This window comes from Lasiosphaeria miniovina, assembly GCF_030549165.1.
Source record: "Lasiosphaeria miniovina strain SMH2392-1A chromosome Unknown B0T26scaffold_6, whole genome shotgun sequence".
NCBI lineage: Eukaryota > Fungi > Ascomycota > Sordariomycetes > Sordariales > Lasiosphaeriaceae > Lasiosphaeria > Lasiosphaeria miniovina.
Window position 1 is genome coordinate 2,965,051 of NW_026848225.1, and position 23,031 is coordinate 2,988,081.

At 55.7% G+C, this 23,031-nt stretch overlaps 10 protein-coding genes and 1 non-coding gene across 11 annotated transcripts; 8 read left to right on the top strand and 3 right to left on the bottom strand.

Annotated features, from left to right (window-relative positions):
• Positions 1 to 728: 728 nt before the first annotated feature.
• B0T26DRAFT_723320 (HAD-like domain-containing protein) lies at positions 729 to 1,533 on the top strand. The gene has a single exon (XM_060442623.1). The coding sequence runs from the start codon at positions 868 to 870 to the stop codon at positions 1,300 to 1,302; it is 435 nt and encodes a 144-aa protein (XP_060293159.1). The 5' UTR covers positions 729 to 867; the 3' UTR covers positions 1,303 to 1,533.
• An 830-nt stretch (positions 1,534 to 2,363) lies between these two features.
• B0T26DRAFT_652498 (uncharacterized protein) lies at positions 2,364 to 2,522 on the top strand (the record flags this gene model as incomplete). Its single annotated transcript, XM_060438373.1, has 1 exon — positions 2,364 to 2,522. The coding sequence occupies one exon, from the start codon at positions 2,364 to 2,366 to the stop codon at positions 2,520 to 2,522; it is 159 nt and encodes a 52-aa protein (XP_060293160.1).
• Positions 2,523 to 3,193: 671 nt separating this feature from the next.
• On the top strand, positions 3,194 to 4,454 carry B0T26DRAFT_679219 (uncharacterized protein; the record flags this gene model as incomplete). The annotated part of the gene is made up of 4 exons (XM_060440325.1): positions 3,194 to 3,439; positions 3,492 to 3,605; positions 3,656 to 3,794; positions 3,892 to 4,454. 4 exons carry the CDS (start codon positions 3,194 to 3,196, stop codon positions 4,452 to 4,454), a joined length of 1,062 nt encoding a protein of 353 aa, XP_060293161.1.
• Positions 4,455 to 5,351: 897 nt separating this feature from the next.
• On the bottom strand, positions 5,352 to 7,729 carry B0T26DRAFT_835939 (major facilitator superfamily domain-containing protein). The gene is made up of 5 exons (XM_060447507.1): positions 7,318 to 7,729; positions 7,169 to 7,249; positions 6,584 to 7,101; positions 6,068 to 6,504; positions 5,352 to 5,978 (listed from the first exon to the last, which is right to left on the bottom strand). Exons 1-5 carry the CDS (start codon positions 7,670 to 7,672, stop codon positions 5,783 to 5,785), a joined length of 1,587 nt encoding a protein of 528 aa, XP_060293162.1. The 5' UTR covers positions 7,673 to 7,729; the 3' UTR covers positions 5,352 to 5,782.
• Positions 7,730 to 10,187: 2,458 nt separating this feature from the next.
• On the top strand, positions 10,188 to 11,576 carry B0T26DRAFT_755004 (uncharacterized protein; the record flags this gene model as incomplete). Its single annotated transcript, XM_060445889.1, has 1 exon — positions 10,188 to 11,576. The coding sequence occupies one exon, from the start codon at positions 10,188 to 10,190 to the stop codon at positions 11,574 to 11,576; it is 1,389 nt and encodes a 462-aa protein (XP_060293163.1).
• Positions 11,577 to 12,597: 1,021 nt separating this feature from the next.
• On the bottom strand, positions 12,598 to 12,829 carry B0T26DRAFT_723326 (uncharacterized protein; the record flags this gene model as incomplete). The annotated part of the gene is made up of 1 exon (XM_060442624.1): positions 12,598 to 12,829. A coding segment is annotated over one exon (232 nt), but the record flags the coding sequence as incomplete, so codon positions are not given.
• A 64-nt stretch (positions 12,830 to 12,893) lies between these two features.
• B0T26DRAFT_786691 (uncharacterized protein) lies at positions 12,894 to 13,229 on the top strand. The gene has a single exon (XM_060446784.1). It carries the CDS (start codon positions 12,945 to 12,947, stop codon positions 13,113 to 13,115), a length of 171 nt encoding a protein of 56 aa, XP_060293165.1. The 5' UTR covers positions 12,894 to 12,944; the 3' UTR covers positions 13,116 to 13,229.
• A 1,253-nt stretch (positions 13,230 to 14,482) lies between these two features.
• On the top strand, positions 14,483 to 15,240 carry B0T26DRAFT_605943 (uncharacterized protein; the record flags this gene model as incomplete). The annotated part of the gene is made up of 4 exons (XM_060435819.1): positions 14,483 to 14,600; positions 14,694 to 14,745; positions 14,831 to 15,014; positions 15,097 to 15,240. Coding segments are annotated over 4 exons (498 nt in total), but the record flags the coding sequence as incomplete, so codon positions are not given.
• Positions 15,241 to 16,053: 813 nt separating this feature from the next.
• On the top strand, positions 16,054 to 18,391 carry B0T26DRAFT_723335 (RmlC-like cupin domain-containing protein). Its single transcript, XM_060442625.1, has 2 exons — positions 16,054 to 16,530; positions 16,634 to 18,391. Exons 1-2 carry the CDS (start codon positions 16,463 to 16,465, stop codon positions 18,042 to 18,044), a joined length of 1,479 nt encoding a protein of 492 aa, XP_060293167.1. The 5' UTR covers positions 16,054 to 16,462; the 3' UTR covers positions 18,045 to 18,391.
• Positions 18,392 to 18,395: 4 nt separating this feature from the next.
• On the top strand, positions 18,396 to 18,468 carry B0T26DRAFT_t199. Its single transcript has one exon. It is a non-coding gene; the product is annotated as a tRNA-Arg (tRNA).
• A 1,435-nt stretch (positions 18,469 to 19,903) lies between these two features.
• Positions 19,904 to 21,640, bottom strand: B0T26DRAFT_743187 (S-adenosyl-L-methionine-dependent methyltransferase; the record flags this gene model as incomplete). The annotated part of the gene is made up of 4 exons (XM_060444219.1): positions 19,904 to 20,420; positions 20,490 to 20,694; positions 21,047 to 21,076; positions 21,304 to 21,640. The coding sequence occupies 4 exons, from the start codon at positions 21,638 to 21,640 to the stop codon at positions 19,904 to 19,906; spliced, it is 1,089 nt and encodes a 362-aa protein (XP_060293168.1).
• Between the last annotated feature and the right edge of the window lie 1,391 nt (positions 21,641 to 23,031).

Here is a 23,031-nt window from a genome sequence, read left to right on the forward strand (position 1 = left end):
TACGAAAGGATTCAATTTGAAAGTGCGTGCATTTCAACCAATTTCGATGGCCAAGGGTTGGGGTTAAGACGAGCGTTTGAACAATTCAGAAGAGTTGCGGCTTCCCAAACGTTGAACAATTACAGGGGGTTTGGTATTCGAGACGCGTGTGCAATACCCGACGGGGTATACGCCCATCCTCCGCCTAGCGTGCGTACCCGTGGGCCGAATACGTCCACCAGGCCAACCCGAGCCGCCTGTTGGGCTGCTGCGGGCAAATCCTTGGACGAAATCAAGTTTCCTTGGTTGGATTTTAGACATTTGAAAGCGCGCCCTTGGGTGATCGTCCGGCTTGTCAACGGCCAGGCATTAATCAGCGCATCATCATCAGGACTCGTTTTCCAGAACCATTAAATACCCAGATGGAAATACCAACTGATAACTCTCATTTTTAGACTCGGCACATCATCCCCGACCTCAATTCTCTCTCCAAAGCCAACGTCCCACAGCCTCGAGACCAACACCCCCCAACACGAAACCATGGCGCCCGAACAACCCACCAGGATCAAAGCCGTCTTCTTCGACTTCATGGGCACGTGCCTAGACTGGCACGGCGCCGTCGTGGCCGCGACGCCGGCCGCAGTCCCGCGCGCCGACGCCTCCGCGCTCGCCCTCGAGTGGCGGCGGCAGTACTTTCTCTCGAACGCGGCGCGGCACGGCGCGGGGCTGGCGCCCGAGGACATTGACGACACACTCGCACGAACACTCGCGCAGGTGCTGCAGCAGCCGGCGTTTGCGCACCTCGCATCCCCGTCCCCGTCCCCGTCCCCGTCCCCATCCGACACAACACCTCCGGGCCCGCTAGCAGCAGCTGCCGTGCAGACCCAAATGGTACAGGCATGGCACGCGCAGCGGGCGTGGCCGGAAGTCAGCGCGGCCATCGCACAGATCCGCGACGGGCTGGGGGCCGACGTCTTCGTGCACGCCAACGGCACGACGCGGCTGCAGCTGGACCTGGTGCGGTTCTCGGGGCTGCGCGGCTGCTTCAGCATGCTCTTCTCGAGCCAGCTGCTGGGCGTGTACAAGCCGCACCCGGAGGCGTATGCCAAGGCACTACAGCTCGTCAAGCTCGACCCCGCCGAGGTCGTATTAGTCGCTGCGCATGCGTATGACTTGCGCGGCGCGGCGGCCGCGGGTATGAAGACTGTGTACGTGCGCCGCTGGACTGATGATGTCGATGAGGATGTGGAGAAGTTGAGGACCGAGTTTGATGCGTTTTTGGACGGCATGGAGGATCTCCCTGAGACGATTGCGGGGCTGTGATGTTGTTTGTGTTGGTTTCTTGTGGCGTTGAGAGGAAGATTGTTGTTGGCCTGTTTCTGAATGGAGAGTTACTGTTTTTGTACAGAGTTCAAACTTGTCAATTAATGACCGTTTTACGAATACTGGGTGTGTTTTTAGCAGCAAATGTCCCCTGAAAGCGTGCTCTTCCCTTTAGAATAGTAGCACAACAGCCGGGTAATATGAGACCCTGGAACTGCTCCCTTCGCTCAAGACCCAAGGAAACCAATCAATAAATGCCTAGCCAGGGAAGCCCCTTTCCCGGCTGAATACCGAGGTAGGAATCCCATCCCCACCGCACGGGCTCAAAGCTGAGCCTCAGAACGGGAGTCGTCACCATGCCCCTCTCGTTCTGGGAAAAGAGGACAGATTCTCTTATAAGCAGCGCAAATCTGCAAGTAATCAATCAATACGACCAATACGTAATTTCCGCTCTGGAAACCGGCCGCAGCAGCATCGTTATTATGTGCTGTGCCGCAATGGAAATCTGACTGCGGCGTGCATCATGCGGGGGTGGTGCTATGCTCAAACGTGTTCACTTCATCTCCCCGGGCTCCGGCACACCCACGGCCTCACTCCCCGCACCTTGGCCGTTATTTCATAAATAGAAAGGAGACATTTGGGTGGTATCTGTATATGTATAGGTGTTTGGATGTGGGAATATAAATGATCATAGTGGGCCGGTGGTCCCCAGTTTTCTTCTCCCACCTCTTGCAGACTCGTCGTGCTATAAAGCCACCTGTTCTCGCATGCGCTCCTTGTTCACCCAGCGCAGACATCCCGCTCTCCACTGCTGGCCCGCTCTCCACTGCTAGTGAATTGCCTCTCTGCCGACGACAGCTGCGCTCTTGGGAGCATCCGAAGCAAAATGCCGGACTGCCAAACTGCATCGAGGTGACGAAGAACCATTGGAGACCCAGGTTTGTGAGAAAACAGTCTTGGCCCTGCACATTATAAAAGAGTGGCTTGAATCTAGGTAGCTAACTCGTTGCGACGCAGCAATTGAATTGCGCTGTCGTCTTCCACATCGACCAGCGAGCACCATGCTCAACATTAGTGCCGTTCTTTCAGGGGACGAGGACGAGCTGCTGAACGGCATCTGGATCAGCTTGCTGAGCGTCGAGGCTTTGATGGTGATCGGCGTTGCCCTGCGCAGTCTTTTTGGGGTTATTGCTCCACGGTTGAAACAGCGAACGAGATAGGGGCACAGTCCCCGTCCGCAAACCAGACGGCAGTATTGATGCCATGCTCGCTGCTGTCCTGTCCATATTCCGAGATCCGGGCCGCTATCGTCGCGTGTATAATACGTGCAGAATGGCCAATATGGATCAGATACGAAGGAATATTGGCGATTGACGATGGATGATTGACAGAAGTGCTAGTAGAAGTGGCCAAATTAGAGCAACACCTTTTGCCTCCTTCTGTCAACAGGGTCGTATTCCTTGCCTCCGTGCTTGTAATTTCCAGCCTGCTGCAGCCTGTCATCGAACAAGTAGTCCCGCTCCGTGGATAATCCGTACGTCGCATGCAGCTACGTGGGTTCCTGATGCAGCCTTGACCCTGCCAAGTCCGAGCCCGAGGCCAAGCTTGAGGGTGCCTAAGAACTCCACGACCACCCTGAACCCCCCGTGTTGCCGTGTCCACAAACCCTCCACATCACCAGGCAGTGAGGGACAATGTGGAGCAATCGCAGAGGTGGAGATTGAGCGAGCAGCGGTTCGACAACAACTGGGACGCCACGCACCTCTTTCACTCCACTTGCGAGCCATGCGACCGGCGCCGCGATACTTTGCCGTCAGGCGAGCAGCTGTGAGCATTCTGCCAGCACTTGCGTCTAGATCATCTCTAACCCTTTTGTCTGACGCCCGACGACATGCCACAATATATCCCTTTGCACGAACCGCAGGACCAGCCCACTTGCCCGCAATGCCACGTCCTCGGCAAGGTTTCCTTCGGCAAACCTTACGAGGATGAAGCTAGGGAGATGGAGACTAACTATCCGTTCCCGCTGTACCTCGTCATGACGAAATGGCGCGGCACCGAGGTCCAGTGGCAGCTTATACGGACCGACAAGAAGGTGCAGAGCATAGGCTATATCGTCTGCCACAAGCCGCCGCCTGTTCTTCCTCAGTGGGCTATAGCCAAGGACTGTCCGACTCCCGGCGACCAAGGCGACTAAGGCGACTATCACCCAACTGTCGGACAACATCCACGTGGCCATCTTGCCCGCCACGATCCGCAACGCGGTGGCCGTGTGCCGGAATCTAGGCGAGCCGTATCTCTGGGTAGATCGCTACTGCATCTTGCAGGACGACATAGCCGACAAGCAGTCCAGATCGACGCCATGGCGGGCATCTATGCCGGAGCATCGTTGGTGATTGTGGTAGCATCGGGGAGCAACATGTCGTCCGGGCTTGCGGGTGTCGGCACATCGTCGCCGCGCCCGGCGCAGAGTAGCAGAGTGCTCGTGGGAGGTATGCATGTTAGCGCGCAGCTGCCATTACTGTGGGATGTAAATTCGAGAATAGAGGGCAAGACGAGAATGACTAAGCGGCGGAAGAGGGAACAAAGGCACTGGCCGATGCCGCACCTGGCAGCGGCTTGGTCCTAGGGCTTCCATCCTGGACGTGGGCCGCTTATCCGTCCAGCTCGATTTTTGCAACACATTGTGTCTCTGTTTCCGGCCCGTGTATATTGAGCCCGACGAGAAGGCGCGACCAGGGGTCGGGGGTTGTATTGATGTTCAGCCCATCGTGGCTACCAGCGTCGGCGTGAGGGCTTTCAGTTGGGATGCGGCGGATAAATCGCATGTGCTGGTGGCGATGAGCCTGTGCCATGGTCTGAATTCCGTTTGCAGAAGTCAAGACCAGCAGCAGGAGACGCAGAGCTGGGCCAAGTTAAAATTTGAAGGCCTCCAGGAGCTGCTCAAGAATAAGTGGTGTACTTACGGCGACTATTGGCACGATAATTTTGGGCAAGAGGAGACACGGAGGAGCGTCCGCAGAGCTCTAAATCTGAGCGCTTCAGAGGTGGCCATGAGACCCGGGATGCTGATGACTCGAGCGCAGGTGTCGCGGCTGGCTGTGCGCGTTGTCCACTGGGCCTTGTTGAGCAGCGAGGGATACGAGATCTAGGACGTGATAGAAGACAATGGAAGAGTGCGGGATTGTTTTGGCTGCGGCACAAGCGTTAAGTAGCACGCTCGAGTGCGTGGCAATCTCGGTGTCGAAGAATCACGCGCTGGGGCTAGCTGGGCCCTGGGTGCACGACAAAGAGTGGCTGGTGGGGGCCACCTTTCAAGATTGCGAAGGGAGCTGCTGTCGCCCTTCCCAGTCGTCAATGCGTTCGTTGTGCGAAGAGAGGCGGGCTGTTTTCTCCGCGTAGGCGTCGGGTGGGTGTGCCTGAAGAACTGGGCAGAACTGAAGGCACCGTTTGAAACCGTCATCCTGGCGTGAGCAATTATTGAACCGATTTCAGGCTGCAGTACCTATTATGGATTGCATTTTGACGCACAAACATGGCCACGTTACGGGCAGTGGTCAATGGTTCAGTCGTAGTTGCCTCGAGTTCTGATGCGGCAGCTTCAGATCGTCGCTCGGTTCCTTCCCAATGGTGCTGGATGGTGCCTGCCTGTACAGTAGAAGCGGCCACAGCAACCATCCTGCTTTCCCACGCGTATTGGTGTATACTATTAGACTGCTGGATATTCTTTTCTTCCTCACATCCCGAGCTCAGCCCGCGAGTGCAATGAAAAAAAAATGAACGTTCGCGTCACCTGGAGGCAGTGTAATACCAGGAACACAGTGGCTCGGTTTCCGTTGGGAAACCGAGCCGAGAGCCAAAAATTAGGAGAGGTGTGGTCAGGAAAAGAACAGTTACTACACAATGAAGAAGAAAGAAAACAGAAGGAAGAAGGGCCGCTGAGTGGTGGGCTATATATGCAATTTAGATGGTCCGTGCACGACTGCAATTCTTGTTGTGGGTCTTGCTGTGGGGCGGCCACAATTGTATTACACAAGATGAAGGACGAGGCACAAATGTTTTCTTCTTACCTATCCAATTTTCATTTCCTGGCGACCCTACTCGCAATCAGCCTGAAAGTCTGCCATGGTTCTATAACTTCCAATTTCATTTATATCGCTAATCATATTCCAGTCCTTGACTAATTCCCTCGTTCCCCTTCCGATTTCAGCCGCTGACGCTGGCCGTCTCGCTGCCAGAGACCTTCTCGCCTTTTTCATTGTTTTTTGCCATGGTTTTCTGCTCTCTGCCCCTCCGCTTTGTGAAGGACTTCCCGCGACAAAATGGAGGAGTAATTAGGTGTAACTAGTGGCGGCCACGTACGGCAACCTACCCTCGCCCTCTTGATTCATGAACACCGCTCATCCTTCTGATAGCCAACCGTAAATGTACTTATCTAGGTACCCGTCGCCTGTTTGTGAATTGGTATATCCGACATCAATCACAGAGCATATCTGAAGCCCTTGTTGTCAATCTCAGTCACGTCCCGCATGCCCTTCTCGACAGCCTCCTGATCCTGCTGCTCGACACTCTGGGGATTTGCAGCTGCCTCGCGGTCTCGCTTCGCGTTCTCGCTCCACATGTACGCGTACAGCACCATCACTGAGACAGTCTTGAGCGAATACCCGACGAGGATGCTACGCACAATGGATGTCAGCCAAGGGCGGCCAACCAAAGGCGGTGCCCCATGAAGGGGGGGCTAGGGGACTGGAAAACAAAGACTCACGCAATATACGCCGACTTGTAGAGCGGCGCTTCGGCGTCGATAAAAGTCTGCGGCCCGACGATGTTGCCGGCGCAATACCCGACAAAGATGAAGGCGCCCGTCAGCTGCTTCTTGGTGTAGCCGGCCACGTTGCTGCTGACCATGGTCAGGCTCATGGCGAAGCCAACCGATTGGCACGAGCACAGCCAGAGCGCCACGATTCTGCCCCACCTGTTCTCCGTGCTGTCGGCGCCCGGCGAGAGGCCCACGAGCACGCCGCCGGCCACGACGCAGACGAGGTTGCCCAGGATCATCACGATGCACCGCATGTTCGGCCAACGCGACGCGACGTAGCCCGACGCGAGCAGCGACACGATCTGGATGACGTTGCCCGGGATCTGCATGTACTGCGTCTCCAGCGTGCTAAAGCCAAACGTCTTGAGGATAATGGACATGAACTGCAGTCGAGGCTCGAGGGATGCTGTGGTCAGCCTGCTCTTTTACGTCTGCGTCGCAATCAACAACGGCAGGACTTACCGAAGACTGGGCCGCGTTCGGAATCTGTGCTGAAATGGACATGACAAACAAGATCCAAGTCTTGGGGTCCTTTAGCGTCTGCCACATCTGGTACTTTTTGAAGTGGTGGTTCTTGACGCCCTGTCGATTTGCCGCGACACGGTCGACGGCGACGGCGGCCTCGTGGCCCTTCAAAAATCTCGCCGTGGACGGGAGATCGGGCATGAAGGCCAGGAACACGACGCCCCAGGCGAAGCTGATAGCCCCAAATATGAGGAACACGTACATCCACTGCGGCAGACCCGACGTGATATGGCCAATGGCGTAGCCCAGGAGCCCACCGGCTATGCCGGCCCAGCCGTTCATCGAGTAGTAGATGACCAACCGCAGCGGCTGCTCGGACTTTTGGTACCACATGGACATCACCAGCACGAAACCGGGATTCACCACGGCCTCGAAGAGACCGAGCAAGAAGCGGTTGGCGGCTATTCCGGCGAAGTTGTTGCACGCTGGCGTCGTGAGGATGAGCACACCCCAGGCTGGCACATCCAAGTGTCAACGAGAGGTCCATTGGCGAGAGCCTGGGTTCTGCTAATAATCACTCACCCAAGGTGCTGACACCAATGACCTTGGCGACCGGAAGCCGTTGCATGAGATAGCCCGCCGGATACTGAGCAACGAGATAGCCTGCGACAATGTCAGCAACAAATCTTGAAGAAGGACTAAGACTAGAAACAAGGCGGCCAAGGGTTTACCAAAGTAGAAGATGGACGAGAGCCACGAGTAATCCTGGCCATGCAGGTTGGTGCCCTTCTGCAGGCCGTACACGCTGGCGAAGTTGATGCTAGACTTGTCAAGATACTGCAACATGTACGAGCCCATGAGGAGCGGCAGGATATGCCAGTCGATCTTGCGCAGGACGCGGCGCGCCTCGACCGGGTCGAGGTCCGTCTCGCCGCCGCCTTTTTGCTTGTAGATATCGTACGTGTCGTCCAGGTCACTCGAAGAGGATGCCGCGCCTACCCCGTCCTCTGGTCCCGTGGCCCTGTGTTTCGGACGGGCATCGCCTCGGTCGCTGCCGGCCGACACCGACCTGTCGTCGACACCCATTGTCACGCAATTTTGTAGTAGAAATCAGGCAGGGTGGTAATTAGCTGGGATGGGTTTGGCTACAGCACGAAGTTTCTCTAGTCCACAAAATAGCTGCAGGGAGAACCGGGCTTATCTACCCATCGACGCCCCACAGCCTCGGAGAATGCAAAAAAAGGCCCCCTCTCCCCTTCCGGGTCTCTGGCAAGTTGCAACGGCAAGCCGAAGCCGAAGCCGACGCCACTGACCAACTGGGCGCCGTTTTGTCTTTTTGCTTGGCTTGCATCTCGCTGGGGTGGCATGGCGCAATAGGGCCGTCCCGCCAATGGAACACGCCCGGGGGGCGCATCGGGACCCGCTGGCTCGCCCCCGGATACACACTCACGAAGGATCGCCCTCGCCTCCTGCCGCTTTAAGTTGTCGATGGGGTACTTCCTCGTACAGACCGCACAGTAACGCTGCTCCGGAAATCGATAGGGCAGCCTATGGCTGGAGACGCCAGTCCGGTTTCGCCGAGCAGTGGGGTCGCCAGAACGGCGCCGGCTATCGTGTGTAATTAGTTAGCAACAAGTGAATGGGGAGAATGGGTACGAGGCTGTAGTTTTATTCTCGTACTCAGTCGTTTCGTCGACAAATCCCTCACGCTAAACTTGAAGGCCTCGAGCCCGGATTCTGTCCTCTTCTCGCCCTGAAATATGTGCTATTTCCGGGCCTAGGCATACGTCTTAAGCCACATCTGACGTTTGTTCCACCTTCATAGCTTCATGGACCAGCGCTAGTTGTTTTGATTCGAGTAGGCTTGTGTTTACACTTTGCGAGTAGGCTTATCCTCCTTCAGGCTTAATTAGAACGATTGAGGTATTCTAGCGTGTCGATGCCAAAAACACCAACACTATTTTGGACTCACTAGATCTAATCAAGGCACTAAACGTATCCCCGACACTGATTTCAGTTGCCTGATACTAGCTAACCAAACCAAGCGGTCTGGTACTGAAAAGGTTCAAAGGCTCAGTGGTTCAGCCCTATTAAAGTCCATTGAGGACTTGTACCTAAGGTAGGTAATTATCAACCTGCCGCGGATGACATGGATAATGTCGTGTGTCTCTAATACACAGTCCTGAAATAAGACCCTTCCTGTAGAAACGCTGAGCAATATCTTATGTCTAGACTCTATAGTCGAATTCGAGGCGCCTGTGAACGAGAATATCCATGCGCTGAAGAAATCGTCAGAGCCTCAAAAAAGCACATCCCACTAGCCGTTAGCCAATAGACGTCTCTAGAGTCTGGGCGAGTATCTGGCTAATAACGGCCCCCTCACTCTGCCGCCACTTTAATACTGATTTTGACTTGTTCACCCTTCTCTCTCCTTGTCTATCCTGCTGTCTGTATTTCGCTTCGTTGGCTATCGAGGTGCTGCCTTGTCTTGTCTCGGGACAGGGCGGCGGGTATCGCGTAGTGACATGTGTACATGGTCATACATTCCCCGGATAGATGGATGTTAATCTTCAAGGCCACTGGGGGTTTCTAGGGAGGCTTTTCTGGATTTTCTCGCCACGGCGGGGTACAGTCACCTGGGCCTTGTTGCAGTGGGAGGGATTTCGTTTCTATGGGATAAGAGAGCGAGGACAAGCACCGCGTCCAGTCAACGTCGGGCAGACTAACACGTGCCAATATGAAAGCCAAAAGAGCCTGGTTTGCAGAAAGGTTGAGCTGGGGTGGCGTTGACGTATACTGAAAAGCAGCTAGTTCAGAGCCAGTTTTGGGAACCTCTGGACTTCTTCTCTGATGATTCCCCAGGTTGGGCACTGTCCACTTCCTCCTCCAAGTCTGAGCTCCCGGGGGCTGGAAGTAGACTCTAGATGACTTCATCCCAAATTTACTGCCGTGGCCACTCATCACGTGTGCCAATAGCCTGCTCCCTGGCGAGCCCCCGCCCGCCTACAAAACCCCTCTGCGGTCGCCGCTGCGGACTGTTCACTCTTCCTCGACTGTTCACTCTTTCTCGACTGTTCACTCTTCCTCGACTATTCAATCTTCCTCAACTATTCACCCTTCCTCAACTATTCACTCTTCCTCAACTGTTCACTCTTCCTCAACTGTTCACTTTTCCACTGTTCACCACCCTACCAGATCGACCACTGAGCAACCAGAGCTTCGCATCCATCTGCAAGAACAGTCTCGGTGAACAATCATCAAGAAAAAACGCCAACAAGAACAGCGCGCGCGTCCACTCTGAACAGCGTCACTGTTTCGCATCACTTCACCTGTCGTCGCCATGCCTTTCTCCATCCAGGTATGTATTTCCGCTTCCAATTCCCTAGGCCCCTCCTTCAGCCATCTCCCAAACCACCACCAGCTCTTGCAAGCACATTTCGAGCAAGCACACTGTGAGCAACGCATACACACACACATACTTCTTCCTTTGACATTTGGTCAATCAATTGTCTTCTCTCTGTCACGCAACTCTACGCGCCTCTAGGTTGATCCCCTTCTCAATACTTTTACATATTCATAACCATTCATCAACCTTGTCCCCATGGGCTCCCAACCAAACGAGCTAACCGTCCGCAAGCGTCGTGGTGAGGCCAAGGCTGTCATGATCAGAAACAATAATACTGCCGACAACGGCACCGGCAGTGTCGCCGGCAATATTCCCGACATTACCGATGGCGATATCGGCAAGGCCATCGCCGAAACTGCCGACTGGATCCGCGAGCTGCTTGAGAGCAAGCGAGTGGTGAGCCCCAAGACAAGGACCAACCTTCAGTACTTTCTCGACAAGATCGAGAACATCGACAACCTGTCGCCACAGGATCAGTCGGCGATCATGCAGAAGCACATGCTGCAGATGTGGCGTGCTGAGACAGACCGGCGCCTCGACAGCGAGGCCAAGTACGCTGGCATTATCGATAAGTTCAGGGCCATGAACGAAGACGCATGGTACCTTCGGTACGGCGACTATTTTGCCATGGCTATTAACCCCCTCAAGGGCCATGCCACCAGTGTGAGAAAGGCCTCGCAGAACCGGGCGGCCAAGGTCGCTCAGCAACAGAAGTGGGAAGCCGCGAGAGCAGAGGCCCAATCCAAGTGGGGCCACAAGAAGCCTCAAGGCAAGGCCAGCACTTCGTCTCCGTCGCCTGCCACTACACCATCCTTTGTCCCGTCCACTCCTGCCGGCCCCGCCAGCCCCACGGCCCCCGGCAATCCCACCAGCCCGGCGACCCCCACAACTACGCCCAAGCGAGCCATGAGCGCCGCGGCCATCCTAAAGGCCACGCAAGAGGCGGCGATTGAGTTTTTTCTCACAGAAAATTGGATGGCCATCAACGAGCGTCTGCAGGCCGAAGACCCGATGCCCCGGCCGCCGAAGACCATCGGGCTGGCTGACCTGTTTGGGCCGGAGCCGCTCGAGAGCAAGCCGACCATGCCAACTCCCCTGGCCGATCTGGTGGAGAAGCTGACGGGCATGATGAGCCCGTATCAGACATATGAGAACGTGCGCAAGAACATCTCCCTCTACGCACAGCGGAATGATATCGCCCATCGCCACCTCGGAGAACTGGCTCGTCAGAGCAGGTATATGGAGCTGGCAAACCTCATCACCACAGATCTGAAGGCTCTGTACTACAAGACGGCCATTGACGAGGAGACACGCTCTGCTGCCCAGGCCGCCATCTTTGCCACTGCCAGGCACTTCTTTCACACTTTTGTGTGGGACGATGACAGCATGAATGTCGCGGACTTGGCATTCCGCACAATCAAGAAGACCGTCCCCGCTGCTTCAGGCACCGCCCCAGCTCCCGCTGAACAAGACGGCTTTGTTGGCTTGCTGAAGGACAAGCCCGTCGACGAAAACGAGGCCGAGACTTGTATCACCGCCGAAGACGAGCTTTCGGACGAAGTCGGATACATCAACTTCGACTGAATAAAAAGGGGAAGGGTGCGGGATACGACACGGCACGACGCGACACAAGCACCTCCACGACAAGCGCATATGCCTATGTTATGAATCGTCAGGCAGAAGGATATAGCACGAAGGCCTCGGGATACGACGGGACGAATTAGGACATTGGCATGGAGTATTGAGGAAAATATATTATGAAGCATTGGGACAGCGGAGCATTATTCTAGATTGGGTCACGACATGGAGCTCTGGGACACCGACTTAGGTTATGGACAACCTAAAACCGAATATATTAATCGACCGAATATATTAATCGAAGCCGAATTCCTGGACGAGGTTCGCTTGGGCAGCAGCTGGCCAGTCCTTGGGCTGGGCGTCCATGCGTAGGTCAGCAATAGTAGCGAGCGCGGCATCTCGTTCTAGCTGCCCAGTCCTTATACTTAGCGTCTAGGCGTAGGTTAGTAATAGTAGCGAGCGCGATATCTCGTTCTAGCTACCCAGTCCTTACGCTAGGCGTCCATATACACCTCCCCGGGGTAATAAATATCACCTACCTCCGTTTTCTATGACCTTTTGTAGCCGCCCAGGCATTGAATGCGCCAACCTTCGTAAAAAATCAACCGGTATAGCCTCCCAAGCAACTTCAACGGCTGCGTGCAGCTCCAGTAGGCTTAAGTGTTCAATAGCGTAATTTTTTGACACTCAGTCTTTTATCCAGAACCACACATTCTCTATAGGGCTCAGATCTGGGCTTCAATGTATACTTATTTTCATAATTTACGTCGATGGCTTGCAAAAGTAGGGCGCAAGAAGCACTCAGTGGGCCAGGTCAAAACGTACCCCGGAGGAGGTGTACCCCTCTAGTGGCTTCCCCCGCGCATCTTACGGATCCTAACGTCAATAACGCTTCGCCATGGTGGTAGTTACATCGAGGCCGCAAGTTCCGCTTTCGCGATTACGATAGTAATTCTCGGATCCTTATTATTACAATCACAACTAACCTTTATGAGTAACTCCACAAACCGCTATGTAACGAGTTTTCCAGGCAGACTGTAAGGAAAAGGACACCCCAAACACCAACTGCGCGCACAGGGTGCGCGCCCACCACTTGTCACCAACTGGCTAGAACACTGCCAGCTGGCATACGCTACGCCGTGGCGCCACGACCGCAGACTGATGCCCGGGCCGAACCCCTGAGCAGGTATATAAACAATGGCCCTCGCCCATCTTCCTTTGCGAGGGCCAGGTTGAAGTCTTACACCAATACAAGTCATTGCTCCCCTACCTTCTTGCCTGCATTGTGACCACCTTGATCAGGCGTACCTACCTTCTCTTACATCGAAAAACCCAGATGTTATCTTTATATTCTATACTTTGGAGGCAAGGAGGATGCAATCTATAAATGAAAAATTCGTAAGCGGACGAAATCAACCCTACCTATTAGGGTTTCTATATAGAAATTTTTACAGACTAGTTGGAATAATTACGGACTATATTAGTACAGAATCGCCTATCTCGCACAAGTACTTAAATCATGGAGCATTGATAGAATTAATATGAACGATTACTCCTGCAATAATTTCAATATTAATAGCTTTCCCTTCCTTTAATTCATCATACTTGATGGATGAAATTTCGGACCCTTCCGTGTCAGTTTTAGCGGAAGGTGATCAATGATATTGAAGTTACCAATACCCTGACTTTCTGGATTCAAATACAACATGCAGTGGACGGTCACGTTCAGGTCGTGTCTGTTTCGGACTTGACGAGACAACTGCCGCCCGCGTACGGAGCACTAGTACTGTGACTACGGGTTCAAAAGCTGACAGGACAGGGCCGGTCAATGACGTGTTTGGTGGAGACTTAAGCTACGCGCGCAAGAGCTCCATCAATGATGTAAAGTAAGGATGTCCGGATTAGGAGAAGCGTGCACTGCTGTTTCGGCGTTTGGTCTGTCCACCACTGGTGGCATTTATTAGGGTTTGACTGAGCTTTGAGTCGCGAGGGTTTTTAGCGACAACCCCGCCCGGATTGACGTCGCGTGCAGCGCAGCGCAGCACAGCACAGCACCCGGCCACAGCTTTCTCCTCACTCACCTCGTGTTCCGTCTTGTCACTTCAACATCGCCAACGAGCGTTTTTGATGCGCAAAAACACCACATCCGGCCCGAAAAAGTAGCAGGAAACATGCATCGAGTATTTGGCTGCCGGCGCATTGCCCACGGACGTAGCTGGCGCCTGCCGGGGCAGTCCCAGCCAGTGCTGGTGGCGGGATTGTAGCGGGTCCAAAGACATGCTACCCCGGATTTCCCCAGATTCGGTGGTTGGCCTTGACTCCTCCCCCCTGGCTGTGAGTGGCTCTCGAGCGGCCCCCGGCACAGCAGCAACAAGGGAAGCTCCATGCAGGGCGCTCGGGCCAGGATACCTCAGCACGGTGAGCTCGTCGTGCCATGATGATGTACCCGTCACGCGATCCTCGCCCGACGTGCCAACGTGATCTCTCTCATGGCATTACCCCGCCCGGTCTGACGAAACAGTCGAGGCAGGAACGACGCAGCCACTGCCACCAATTCCGCCGATGCCTCCTCACCAGTCACAGACAGTCACGGTCCTTCCCCCTTTCCCGCCGCGCCTGCCTTACCTATCACTCCCAGGACCCCCAACCCCATCAGCTCTCCTTCTCCTCTTTCCTTCCCCTCCTTTGTCCAACAAACGTGCATCCGTCAACAAACACCGCCATCAACACCGCCATCAACAACGCCAGACTGCCTATCCAACTGGACAGCCAGTCTAGAAAGGTATGTGAAGTGGCTAGAGCCATCAATTCCCTTCTGTCCTTCTTCCCACTGCCTAGTCATCGCCATCTAACCCGAGAAGCCTCAACCAAGGACCTGATCCGTCACACACCAACAACCACCCAACATGTCTGAGCCACTCACCAAGGTCGACTCCGCCGTCCAAGGCCTCTCTTCTTCACCCCCCAAGGAGACCAAGCACAGGCGGGCAAGCTCCAGCGCCAATGGCGTGATGAACATCAATGACCTGGGTAAGTCGATGCCTATGCCGTGCCTGGAGCAACCCCCTAATACCCGCCATGTCCGGGACATCCGGCACGATGCTAACAGTGATGGCATCACAGAGGCCCAAGGCATCGACTTGGAAATTGCCAAGGAGACCCAAAAGCTGAACTGGTAAGTCGTCGACGTCTTCTTAGTTGTTGTTTCCGCAGTTCAATGTCTTGAACCGGAAGCTTACGGCGCCTGCCCCCTTGTCCAGGAAGATCAACACGTCGACTTCAACAGTAGATGACAAGGAGTACCTCAAGAAGCTACTTACAACACCACCAGTCAAGAAGATTGACCTACATTTCCCTCTGGGGCTGGAAGTAACAGCGCGGAACCTCAAGGGCGTCACGATCAAGGACGCATTGGATGCCATCCACAAGCAGTTTAAGAAGAGGGTGAGCTTCCCAGACTTTTGCCACCTCTCGTATGCAGCAATGCCCAAATCGGAATGTAGGTTAACAGATTGCGTGCCCACAGGCCGATGACGAGCTAGATCTACCATACCTAGCGGGCTTCGAGTGGGACAAGGAGGAGTCGTGGACTCGGCTGGTGGTGCACCTGCAAAAGGATGCTGGCCCCCAACAGATGAGCAAGAAGAAGAAGAAGGGCGCCGCCGCCGAAGAATAGAGGGACATCAAATCAACTCTTTTGGTGCCACCCGGCCTCTAATCGTCGCTAATATTCTTTGTTTTGGTCGTTCGGCTGCCCCCTGTTGGTCGATGCGGTGAGAATGGGATAACGCGGATTTGCGATGGATTGAGCTGACTGGCGAGAGTGAAGGAACAGAATGGGATAGCTTTAATTTCTTGTTGTGGCCCCGACTGTCTGCGGGCGTCGTCCTCTCCACTCCTTCGAGCATGGCGATGGCTGCCAGCATGTTTCCAATTACAAGGCTTGACCCCTTTTGGGAGCTGGGGATTTAGGTCAACCAACTCGAAGCCGGGCAAGTTTTCTCTCTGCCTGGCTAATATACAACATTCAAGCAACAAACATTTGCCCAGTGTTCTCATTGTTTGTATCGGTTGTGCCGATGCTCAGCCGTGACGTAAACCGCTGAACATCCCTAGTGTGGATACCATCTGGGAGCCAGCTCAGGCGGCGATGCGGGGCAATCCGTGGCAGGACAGCTAGTGTTCAGTTGAGTACCTGCAGGGGCTGCTCCGACTTACCCGTGCCGAGATAGGTGCTTGACTGCTGCGATAGTCTACCTAACACGTGCAGCAGAAAGATCCAGTAGCTGTTCCCGTGGTCCAAACCCTGAAATCGGGGGCGTTATCGGATTCTACAGGTTACCCGCGTGGAAGGTGTTATCGTCGGGATGGCGGATCGTGCGGACGCTGCGTTATTAGTGGTCCCAGTGATCGCCTGCTAGCGCTGGAGTGGTGTAGTGCCTGCTGCAACGAGAAGCGCTGCAACGAGAAGCGCATACTCGCGGCTAGTGTCGGCCGGGACTGTCGCGCCGTGTGCACTGCGGAATTGAGCAGCAGCCCCCCAAAGGCCAGGCGTCATCATCCAACCTCCATCGGCGGCCCAGCAAAGGCGATGCGGCACAAAAGGCTCGGGCATGGGATGGGATGACAAGCGACGAGGCGTATTAAAGCTGTCCAACCTAGCTTTCTTTGCTAGGTCCCCCGAGATGGCGGCCATGTTTATTCTCTCTTTCTCTGGTCATTTCACCATTGGTTTCCCCTCTGGATTGTATCCGACTGCTTCCCCCTAATAGCGTGCGACTCGAAGCATCACTAGCAGTGCCGCCACTAGCAGAACCGGGCAGACGGCCGAGTAACTGAACGGGAGAGGGATAAAAAAGAGAGAGAGGGTTGGCGAAACAAATTGACCAAGGATGCCTGCCACCGACTTCGAGTTCAAGGAGAAATACCAATACCAGAATGGCTTCGACTGCTACTTCGAGTGCGTCTGTCCCCTGTGGTCCTGTCTGGTGCCCTGTGCTGTGTCTTGTGGTGTCTCACAGTCACGCCCAATTGTATCAATATTGACGGTTGTCCATCAACAGATCAGAAGCCGTCGCCGGCGCGCTGCCCGTAGCCCAGAACTCGCCCCAGAAGCCGCCGCTGGGCCTGTACGCCGAAAAGCTTTCGGGGACCGCGTTCACGGCGCCGCGGCACGAGAACAAACAGACATGGCTCTACCGAATCCTGCCGGCGTGCGCGCACCCGCCCTTTGCGCCCGTCAGCTCGCCCAGCAGCACCGACAAGACGCTGCACTACATCCCGAACCAGCTGCGGTGGGACCCCTTTGACCACAGCCCCACGGCCGACTTCGTCTCGGGGCTGCGCCTCATCGCCGGCGCCGGCGATCCCGCGCTCAAGCAGGGACTGGGCATGTACGTATTCGCCGCCGGCGCGTCCATGAACCCGCGCTCCGCCTTCTACTCAGCCGACGGCGACCTGCTGCTCGTGGCCCAGGACGGCGTGCTCGACATCCGTACCGAGCTCGGCTGGCTGCTGGTGCGCCCCCTCGAGATCTGCGTCATCCCCCGCGGCGTGCGCTTCCAGGTCCGCCTACCCGCCGGCCCCGCCCGCGGCTACGCTCTCGAGCTCTACCAGGGCCACTTTGCCCTGCCCGAGCTCGGCCCCATCGGGTCCAACGGGCTGGCCAACGCCCGCGACTTCCAGACGCCCGTGGCGAGCTTCGACGAGGACTTTCCAGGGCAAGACGGCCACGGCGCCGACGAGGCTAGCGGGAACGGAGAAAGTAATAGCAGCAACGCAAGCAGCGGGACTGCAACAAACGGCAGCCACGGCGCGGCCTACACCATCACGGCCAAGTTCAACAACAGCCTGTTCGCGACGACGCAGCAGCACACGCCATTCGACGTAGTGGCGTGGCACGGCAACTACGCGCCGTACAAGTACGATCTGGGGCGCTTCAACACCATCGGCAGCGTGTCGTTCGACCACCCGGACCCGTCCATCTTCACGGTGCTGTCGGCGGCATCAGACCGTCCCGGGACGGCGGTCGCCGACTTAGTGGTCTTCCCGCCGCGGTGGCTCGTGGGCGAGGACACGTTCCGGCCGCCGTGGTACCACCGCAACACCATGAGTGAGTTCATGGGCCTCATCACGGGCGCCTACGACGCCAAGCGTGCTGGTGCTGGCGGCTTCGTGCCCGGCGGCGCCAGCCTGCACAATGTCATGAGCGGCCACGGCCCCGACGTCGCTAGTTACGAGGCCGCCCGCAATGCTGAGCTGGCGCCCCAAAAGGTCGGCGCCGGCAGCTGCGCCTTCATGTTCGAGAGCTGCCTCATGGTTGGGGTCACGTACTGGGGCCTCGAGACGTGCCACAAGGTCCAGCCAGAGTATAATGCTCACAGCTGGCAGGGGCTCAAGGTCCACTGGAAGCGGCCGCAACCTGCTGCGGTCCCTGCACCTGATGCGCCTGCCAGTGGCGATGGTAATATTTAGTTGGTGAGTTGCTATGCAGGTCAACAACTACTTGGTTGTCGTAGAGCCTGGTTTGGCCTAGGTAGGTGCGTTGGGTAGGTAGACAGCCTAGGTACTCCGTAGGTAGGTAATGATAACGAAGATTTAGGTTTCTGGCGGGCGCGCATATAACTCTTTCGGAGTAGTATGCCTACTCTGAAGTCAACAAATAGAGGAAGATTAGCTAGTTAGTTAATTGTTTCGCTAATTCTATCCTCTGGTCTCTTCAACAGCAAAAGGAAATATAACAGCGAAATGCAAAAACAGTAGGAAATATATCCAGAAATACAAGGAGAGAACACCGTCAACAGTAAGAAACAACTCAAACAAAAAGGTCCGCTAGCTCAATCGGTAGGGCGTCTGACTACGAATCAGGAGGTTCCAGGTTCGAGTCCTGGGTGGATCGAGACGAGTGTGCTGCACGGCGTGGCAGTTGGCGAGTCATGTTCGGTTTCTTTTTTGCTTCCTTTTTTTGTTACGTCTCGAGGGTCGAGGGTTATATCGGGTGGGCCCGCTTTGTGTAATCTAACCTGAGCTATTATTCACCACGAGACACCAGCGCTGACTTTTTGGTTATGTATATGTGTAGGTAGGTAAGGAAGGTACGGATCATACGTTGAGTTCAGGGACCTAGATGACCTCTTTTCCTGGACTCTAATGCCGGTTGGGTTGGACTGAGTTGAGTTGAGTTGGGATTGTTTTGCCTGAGAGGGACTAATTATAACTAGGATCCCTTGTCTATTTTGTCTCTAGTCGCCCTTTTGTTCTGTAGGTATCTAACATGTCTCTAGGTACGTATATATATGTCTCTCGTTAAGCTTATTACATTCGTCCCAAGCCTCGTCTCCCGGCGATGGATGTATCAGAGGTAATGTATCCCCAACGGCTTCTTCTCCCAGCCCTTTAGGCCTAATGCCAAGTAAAGTGGCCCGTCCATGTCACGCCCTTAGAACCGGTACAGGAAACTCGCTCGCCACGCCAAGGACAGCAGTAAATATTCTTGTATGCTAGGTGCAAGCCCAGATGAGGCAAAGTCAATTTATATACACGCATGCTAGCGCCCGACGCCCTCCCCCGCCTGGCCATGCTCCCATAACCCTCCCCAGCCGACTGCAGGGAAATCCTGCCATTGTTCCTCCCAAACCGCACAAAGGTGCGTTGCAGGACCCCACCGAGAAACTCCGTTGCTTGTAGGTATGTTGTGCTGCTAGTTCAAAGCCCACCGTGTGAATAGCACAACGAGCCAGGCAGCGCAGAGACTGCAGATGCCGAAAAGATGGTATATAATATGCGAGTATTACGGCCCATGCATATGTGTTTGCTTGCTCAGGGCAATCAATAATAGGCAGTGTCAGTTTGTGGAAAAGAGACGCATACAAATGATGTAGTCTATATTAAGTCGTGTCTCGTTACGTCGTGGTCATGGCTCAACCGTGTCCGTGTGTGTATGTGTGTGTGTCGTGTATCATGATGTATGTACAGAGATATGGGCTGGTAGTTGCCCTCGCGTCGTCGGTGTGCCGGTATCAATGAGGTGGGAAGTATCGCAGACGGTTCGGGTGCGAAGGCGGTAGTCCGACTGGAGCTAATCGTCTGCCGGGGCGACGAGGAATCTGTCGGCTTGTGTCCGGGCAGAGGCGGGCTTGCTCCTGTCTATGCGAATGCCTGGTTGGGCTTGCACGGCTTCGAACGTCCAAGGAATCAGCACCCATCTGCCGGCTCACGCTCCTGGGGCTATTCCACATCTGCGGAGAAGACGTGCCACAACGCCTTGTCCTGTGCGTGCTTGCGTAGTACCGCAGACTCGCTTCCCTCGCTCGTTTGCCCACGAGTCAGTCGGACTAATGCCCCACGGGAGACGGCGGCGTCGCAGTAGCGGACTGTTGGTTCGATCCCTGCCCGCCGTCGAGAGGCTTCTGGCCGTAGATGCCGTGGAACGTAAAGAAGGTGTGGAACATGCCGTTCATGGTGGCCTTGCGCACGTCGACTAGGAACATCTCGATCTGCAGTTGCGTCCAACCAAGAGCCAGAAAAGGTCGCCGACTAAGACCCCGCAGGCCGTCCATGATTGCCGTCCGCATGAACAGGCCGCACAGCCGGAGGCGCTTGTCTCTCGGCCACAGCCCGATTGGTGTCTTGTGCGACCTGCTCCGCACATTCTCGAAGCCTGCCGCCTGCAGCTCCTCGGTCAGTGACAGGACGGCATGAAGCTCATACCCCATCGCACGCATGCCGTCTTCCATGTAGTGGTAAAAGTCTCGCAGGGCGTATGGTGTCTCGGCCGTCATTGTCTCGTCATCGCATCGCGGGTAAAAGTGCAACTCTTGGAATTCGAGATAACCGCCCGGTTTCAGGTGGCTAGAGGCCTTGTCAGCGCCCTGTGTTATTGGCCCAGAGGACTCGCTCGCGCTAGGTTTGCCCACGTACTGCATCGCCTTTTGTATGAGTCCCTTCATGTCCCGGACCGAGTGCACCACGTATCGGACGTGGATGTAGTCGTATTTGTTTTCAGGGTCCAGCCACTCCTCCTCGAAGTCGTCGACGAAAAAGTGTACGTTTTCCGGTACGTAATTCGGCTGTATCGGGGACAGATCGATGCCGGTGATTTCGGCTGCGGGATATTTGTCGCCCACTGCAAGCTTTCGGTTAGCCATGTTTCGCTCCTTGACTCTTCTCTGAGCAGTGCATCTCCGGCGTTTCTGGTGCTGCCGAGCCGGCGGACTCGAACTGCGCTCCATCTTCACATCCTCAAAAAAGAGAGCCAGCCTTGGGCATTTTCCTTCATGGCACCAGATTGGGCTTCTCGGCAGCCGGCAGTGTGAGACTAGCAAGTACCTAGCCGTTACATGTCGGCGTACAGCTAGGGTGACACAAGGCCAGCGCCTGGACACTTGTCCGACATCCCTATTCGACCATGGCGTGAAGAGTGCGGCTGCGGTCGCCCAACGAAAACCCGGCGGAAAGGAAACTCGCAAGCCACTTACGTTCCATGGCCCAAATGCCGGTTCCTGTGCCTGTTTGCGCGACATGCCGGTCAGCCTCTTTGATCCGTTGTGCAACTCAAGATAAAGGAGCCGAAGCACTTGTGCTCGGCAAACATCGACACCACAGCGAGCCCTGAGAGTTTTGGTGTCTTCTAGAGCACAGGATGGCTCTCTTCCAAGCCTGTGCCTTCGACTATGGCCGACGCTTGAGGGAATCGCGGGCTCGGACTGGGGCGGATGCAAGAACTCGCACTTACCAAGATCCAAAACCTGGGCTCCATTCTTGAACATGTCCTCGACAGGAGCATAGAAATGCGCGCCGCGGCAGAGCATCAGGCTCATAGTGTGCTTCATGTCGTCGCGGTTCTGCTCGACGTCGTCGTTGGGGAACGGGTACTTGCCGTCGCGGTAGGCGTGGTACCGCAGGCCGCCCTCGTAGACGTGTGCCCGTATCGAGCTCGTGACGGACGCCGGGTACCTGCTCATGTCGGAGTCGAAATTCGGGTCGAAGCTGGTGCTGCGGGCGCTGATGTCGGACTCGGCGCTGCTGGAGGCGGCGGCGTAGAGGGCCTCCTCCTCTTCCTCCAGCGTCATCGGCGACTGTGCCCTAGCCGACATGCTTGTCGAGCTAGAGCAGTACGTCGGCGCCACATTCGCTCCGGACCCCGAAGGCTCGCCGTTCTCGGCCCGCTCTTGCCCGTCATCCTCCGGAGTGGGAGGCATTGCGTCGGACGTGTTGTCCCGAGATGCAGATTTACCTGCGAGCTATCTCGGACAGCCAGTTCTAGAGCGGTATCGATGGTGCGTGGTGTCTGACAGGCTGCGTCATGCCACGAAAGTGTTCTGCAGTCGCTCTTTGAAAAGGCGGTTTTGGGTTGGAAGAGTCGAAAGGGAGCGGATTGAGTCGGCAGTGGGTCGTGGGCTGTACAGGTCTGGCTAGTTTCGTGCTTAAGCTCACAGGCTTGCTCCGGGTCCCGTCCTAGCCACGGTTGGGTCCGAGGGGAAGGGGGGAGCAACAGATATATGAGGTCACGGATGGGCTGCGCGCGTGTAGGGATGCTTAGACCCCTTCAATCCCGGTGGTATGGTACAGCAAGGTGCGGGTGAGGGGGCGGAGAAACAAGATGGCAAAATTTCATTGGCGAGTCGAGTTAAGGGTGGGGTGTGGGTTGAATCAAAAGGCCAGGCATAGGTCGCGTGAATTGTATTTCTTGCGCACCGCTCCCTGTCAAGCATGGCCTGGCGTCTCTCCGGTCCTTGCTCCTTGTGGCGCCGGGGGTATGGAGAGCAGTGATTTAATTATCTTGGCGTGGTAGATAGGCGCAGATGTCCCGGCAGCCTTGACGGGAGATGGCAGCGAGCAGGATTGCGACCTGGGATCCTAGGTCGGTTCCAGAACGAGAACAAGAGTGCCTTTCTCTTGTCCCGCGCGAGCAGCAGAGCGAGTACAGAGCACCTCCTGTCCTGTCCTGTCCTGTCCTGTCCTTTCCTGAACGGTGAGATGATGACGGGCTATCCTTGAGCGAGGTGTCAAGCGACGCCAGCAGTAGGCATGCGATGGATCCGGTGCAAGCTGCTCCTCGCGCAAGTCACAGCCTACAGCATCTCCAGAAACCGGAGGTGGGTAGTCCACAATCCAACTCCAGGCTCGAGTCGGTTTGGTCTGGTCTGGTCACAGCTCGCAGTATCCGCACAGCCAGGGACGCCAGCGACAGCAGGGCTGCAATTGGAAGGGATGTTCATACAACAGGACGAGGAGCAGGGGTATCCGTGATCCGGAAACAAAACAAGAACCTCGTTGGGAAGGGAGGCTCGCCCGGTCGTGCACCAAGGAAGGTTCCGGGGCTGGCTTTGGGGCTTGGGGGACTTGGGAGCCGGCAAGAATTGGACAGTCCCAGCAGTTTGGTTGAGGGGTGTGTCGACAGTGTGGGGCTTGGCATCGGAACCTTGTCGAGGACGTGGGCCGTTGACCGTGAATCGTGATG

Excerpts from the sequence above, each read along its gene's own strand:
- B0T26DRAFT_723320 (XM_060442623.1), top strand. The coding sequence starts at position 868 with ATGGTACAGGCATGGCACGCGCAGCGGGCGTGGCCGGAAGTCAGCGCG.
- B0T26DRAFT_835939 (XM_060447507.1), bottom strand. The coding sequence starts at position 7,672 with ATGGGTGTCGACGACAGGTCGGTGTCGGCCGGCAGCGACCGAGGCGAT. Across the intron at positions 6,505-6,583 it reads CGAACGCGGCCCAGTCTTCG|TTCATGTCCATTATCCTCAA; the intron begins GTAAGTCCTGCC and ends CCTCGACTGCAG. Across the intron at positions 5,979-6,067 it reads TACAAGTCGGCGTATATTGC|CATCCTCGTCGGGTATTCGC; the intron begins GTGAGTCTTTGT and ends CATTGTGCGTAG.
- B0T26DRAFT_786691 (XM_060446784.1), top strand. The coding sequence starts at position 12,945 with ATGCAATCTATAAATGAAAAATTCGTAAGCGGACGAAATCAACCCTAC.
- B0T26DRAFT_723335 (XM_060442625.1), top strand. The coding sequence starts at position 16,463 with ATGCCTGCCACCGACTTCGAGTTCAAGGAGAAATACCAATACCAGAAT. Across the intron at positions 16,531-16,633 it reads GGCTTCGACTGCTACTTCGA|ATCAGAAGCCGTCGCCGGCG; the intron begins GTGCGTCTGTCC and ends GTCCATCAACAG.